Below are 1,666 nucleotides of genomic sequence, written 5' to 3'. Positions count from 1 at the left end.
GGGGAGTGTTCTCGGGGGGACGGGACGGAGCAGAGCCAGAGGTCAGCATGGGGCCGGGGGGGCATAGCCAGCCCCGGCTGAGGGGCTGCCCGCGGGGGCCGGGGGGCCATGCCCCGGAGCAGCAGCATAGGGGGATCGGGGGGCCAGCGTGGGTCCACACGCTGCAGGCAGCAAAGCAGAGGGAGCGCCGCAGCAAGCCCGGACGCCTGGGTCCCATCCTGCCCGCCTCGCGCCCCAGGGCCGAGCTCTCCAGCACCAGGACTGCAGCGACAGCACAGCCAAGCCCCCAGCCCCTGGGTCTGGCGCAGACGCCCCCACCCGGCTCGGCCCTGGGTCTGGCGCAGCCGCCCCCCCCGGGCTCGGCGGGGCCAGCCCTTCTCCTGCCTGCCCCGGGGGAGCAGGTGCTAGCAGAGCAGACGGCCCCGAAGCCCCCTGCCCCGTGCAAAGCGATTGGCGGCAGGAAGCCCTTGCTATGACGGATTCAGATGTCCTCGCTCACCCTGCGCCTCCCAGGTACACCCCCACCCCCAGCGCAGCCCCCATCCCCGCACCCTTGGGCCCAGCCTGGCAGGCATGAGGGCCATGGAGCCAGGAGCCAGCCATGGCCCCGGAGCAGGGACATGGGACCCAGCGCCCTACCCCAAAGGGGGACGCGTGTATGCACATGCAACCCCCTCCCCTCATCTGGCTGCTGTTGGGAAGTCATGAGACCCCCAGGGCCTGCCCCTCCATTGCAGGCTCCACATCCCCGGCGCCAGAGCCCCCCGCCCCGCACCCGCTCCGAGACATCTGAATGCCGTGATAGCAACGTGGGAGCCGGGCAGGCGGGCGGGCGGCCCCGGGGCCGCAACATTACCTGCAGTACCAATGGGTCTCTTGGGTTTGTTGAAGATGTGATCACCTGGGTTGGCGGCCGGTGCCACGTCCTGGCCCTGCCGCGCCAGCAGCGGGTTGTACTCCTTTCCGTCGTAGTTGGCGTCGAAGAACTTCTTGAACCACTGGATGAACTCAAAGTTGTCCTGGAACTTCCCCTTCACCAGCTTCTCCACCGCGATGATCTCCAGGGGGAAAGCGTGCTGCTCAGCCAGGCCCGGCACCGGCCCCCGCACCCTGGACCCACCGCCAGCCCTCGCCGGGCGGGGGTCACTGGTCCCTGGAGGCCTGCTGGGCTTGGAGCCCGCACAGGCAGCGCTACGAGGGCGCGGGACAGAGCTCACGGGAGCTGTGGGCTGGGCAGGGACCCCCAGGGTGGGTGGGTGGGCGGGGGTCGCAAGGCCCTACCTTGTCGACTCCCATCTTCTAAAGCATCCTGCAGCACCTTGAAGTTGTGGATGTACTCGTGCTCCAACTTGGCCTGGAACTTCACCTTGCGCAGATGCACGCAGCCCGGGAACAGCATGTCCATGAACTGGCAGTAGGCGGCACCTGCGACGCAGCAGGCACGCGGCACTCCCTCCTGCCCCGTGCCCGCACCTACCCCTGGCCCTAGCCCCGGCCCCAGCCCCGGCCCAGGCTCGGCCCCGGCCCCTCACCTGAGCAGAGCTGCTCGATCTTGGTGTAGTTGAGCTGCAGCGAGTCGTTGACCCAGGCCAGCATGTCATGGCGGCTCAGGTTCTCACTGGTCACCGATGTGGAGTACACATTGACGGCCATGCCCCAGCTGCCG

General features: G+C 69.1%; 1 protein-coding gene across 1 annotated transcript in view; it reads right to left on the bottom strand.

The window, feature by feature from the left end:
- The window catches only part of MAPRE3 (microtubule associated protein RP/EB family member 3), a 3,134-nt gene extending 1,479 nt beyond the window's left edge, over window positions 1-1,655 (bottom strand). The window contains 4 exon segments of the mRNA XM_025214120.1: window positions 690-1,058; window positions 1,282-1,300; window positions 1,302-1,425; window positions 1,533-1,655. Of these exon segments, the coding sequence (XP_025069905.1) occupies window positions 690-1,058; window positions 1,282-1,300; window positions 1,302-1,425; window positions 1,533-1,653 (633 nt within the window). The 5' untranslated portion in view covers window positions 1,654-1,655.
- Window positions 1,656-1,666: the final 11 nt, after the last annotated feature.

The sequence above is a fragment of the Alligator sinensis genome, unplaced genomic scaffold (genome assembly GCF_000455745.1).
Source record: "Alligator sinensis unplaced genomic scaffold, ASM45574v1 scaffold8_1, whole genome shotgun sequence".
In the NCBI taxonomy this organism is placed as follows: domain Eukaryota; kingdom Metazoa; phylum Chordata; order Crocodylia; family Alligatoridae; genus Alligator; species Alligator sinensis.
This window is presented reverse-complemented; position numbering and strand designations above follow the sequence as displayed.